The 1,612-nt window shown below is 60.7% G+C and overlaps 1 protein-coding gene across 1 annotated transcript in view; it reads right to left on the bottom strand.

Annotated features, from left to right (window-relative positions):
• LOC103894332 (proto-oncogene vav) overlaps positions 1 to 1,604 on the bottom strand; it is a gene marked incomplete at its 5' end in the record, with an annotated part of 14,821 nt that extends 13,217 nt beyond the window's left edge. Inside the window, 4 exons of the mRNA XM_019470598.1 lie at positions 37 to 102; positions 206 to 264; positions 357 to 473; positions 1,428 to 1,604. Coding sequence (XP_019326143.1) covers positions 37 to 102; positions 206 to 264; positions 357 to 473; positions 1,428 to 1,604 — 419 coding nt within the window. The remainder of the gene's footprint in view (positions 1 to 36; positions 103 to 205; positions 265 to 356; positions 474 to 1,427) is intronic.
• Between the last annotated feature and the right edge of the window lie 8 nt (positions 1,605 to 1,612).

The following is a 1,612-nucleotide window of genomic DNA, read 5'->3' as shown; positions in this document are numbered from 1 at the left end:
GTACCTCCCTAACGCCCCCCAACCTGCCCCACTCACTCGATGAGGTCAGAGAGGCCGCTGTAGATGTCATCGTCCCCAATGCAGTCCTCAGTAGGGAAGGGCCTGGGGGGGGGGACAACACAGCCTGGGTGCCTGGGTCCCTCGGGGACTGGACGCCTGGGTCCCTTGGGGAGGGGGCCCGGACGCCTGGGTCCCCTGCACTCACGTGAAACCTTTGCTCTGGGCGATGGGGGTCCAGGAGAGCGTCGAGAGGGTGTCGATCACCTGGGGACAGACAGGGGACATTGAGGAGGGGAGGGGCAGGAGCCGGATGCCTGGGTTCCCCCCCAGGTCTGACCCGGACGCCTGAGTCCCACCTTGCCGAAGTCCTGGACATCGAAGAGGTCGAAGGCGCCGAAGAGCCGGTGCTTCGGGAGCCCGAACTTGTCAGCGCAGGCGGTCAGGAAGGTGCGGATGTTCCTCAGGCACAGGAACTGCGGTGGCACCGTGTCACCGTCACCAGCACCATCACCCCCATCAGCACCCCCATTGTCACCATCACCATCATTGTCGCCGCCACTGTCACCCCCATCAGCACCATCAACCCCATCCTCTTCCCCCATTTGTGACCACCATCGTCGCCACCATTGACACTGGCACCTCCATCATCTGTCGTCAACACTGTCATCGCCACTGTCACCCCCTCATCAACATCACCAACACTGTCACTGTCACCCCCATTGGCACCATCACCAACGTCATCATGATCGTCACTGTCACCAACACCATCACTGCCACTGTCATCCTCATTGGCACCAGCACCACCATTATCACGATGATCGTCACTGTCACCAACACCATCATTGTCATTGTCACTGGCATCCTCACTGGCACCAGTACCATCATCATCACCATCATTGTTGTGGTCATGGTCATCGTCACCCCCATGGTCACTGTCACCATCAACATCACGCTCATTGACACCATCATAGTCACCCCCATCATCACCAACATCATTGTCATCACTGTCACCATCACTGTCACTCCCATCATTGTCACCGTCACCATCATCGTTATCCCCATTGTCAACACTTTTGTCAATTGGTACCATCACCATAATCCCCATTTCCACCACCCGTCATTGTCACCATCAACCCTGTTGTCACTGTCATCGTCACCCCCATTGGCACCAGCATCGCCACCATCATCATCACCCCCACTGTCACCATCACCACCATCGTCCCCGTCGTCATCGCCATCACCCCATTGCCATCACCCTCATTCACACCAGCCCTGGCATTGTCACTGTCACCATCGTCACTGTCACCATCATCCCCGCTGGAACCAGCACCCCCGTACCCCTTTCCGGGGCAATTACCCCCCCAATTACCCCACCCTGGGGCAGTTCCACACACCCCCCCCCGGTGGGTATTTGCCCCCGGTCGCACCTGTGACATCTGGGGACGGGGACAGATGTCGCGGGGGGGCACGGCGCGGGGCAGGAGAGCGTTGAGGAGGTGGCAGAGCAGCACCCCGTCCCGCAGCGCCTGCGCCAGGTCCCACACCTGCCCCCCGGGGCTGCTCGCCCGATGCCCCGCGGGCAGCACCCGTGCCGCCACCCGCCAGCGGGCGC

This window comes from Aptenodytes forsteri, unplaced genomic scaffold (assembly GCF_000699145.1).
Source record: "Aptenodytes forsteri isolate BGI_AS27 unplaced genomic scaffold, ASM69914v1 Scaffold687, whole genome shotgun sequence".
Classification (NCBI taxonomy): Eukaryota; Metazoa; Chordata; class Aves; order Sphenisciformes; family Spheniscidae; genus Aptenodytes; species Aptenodytes forsteri.
This window is presented reverse-complemented; position numbering and strand designations above follow the sequence as displayed.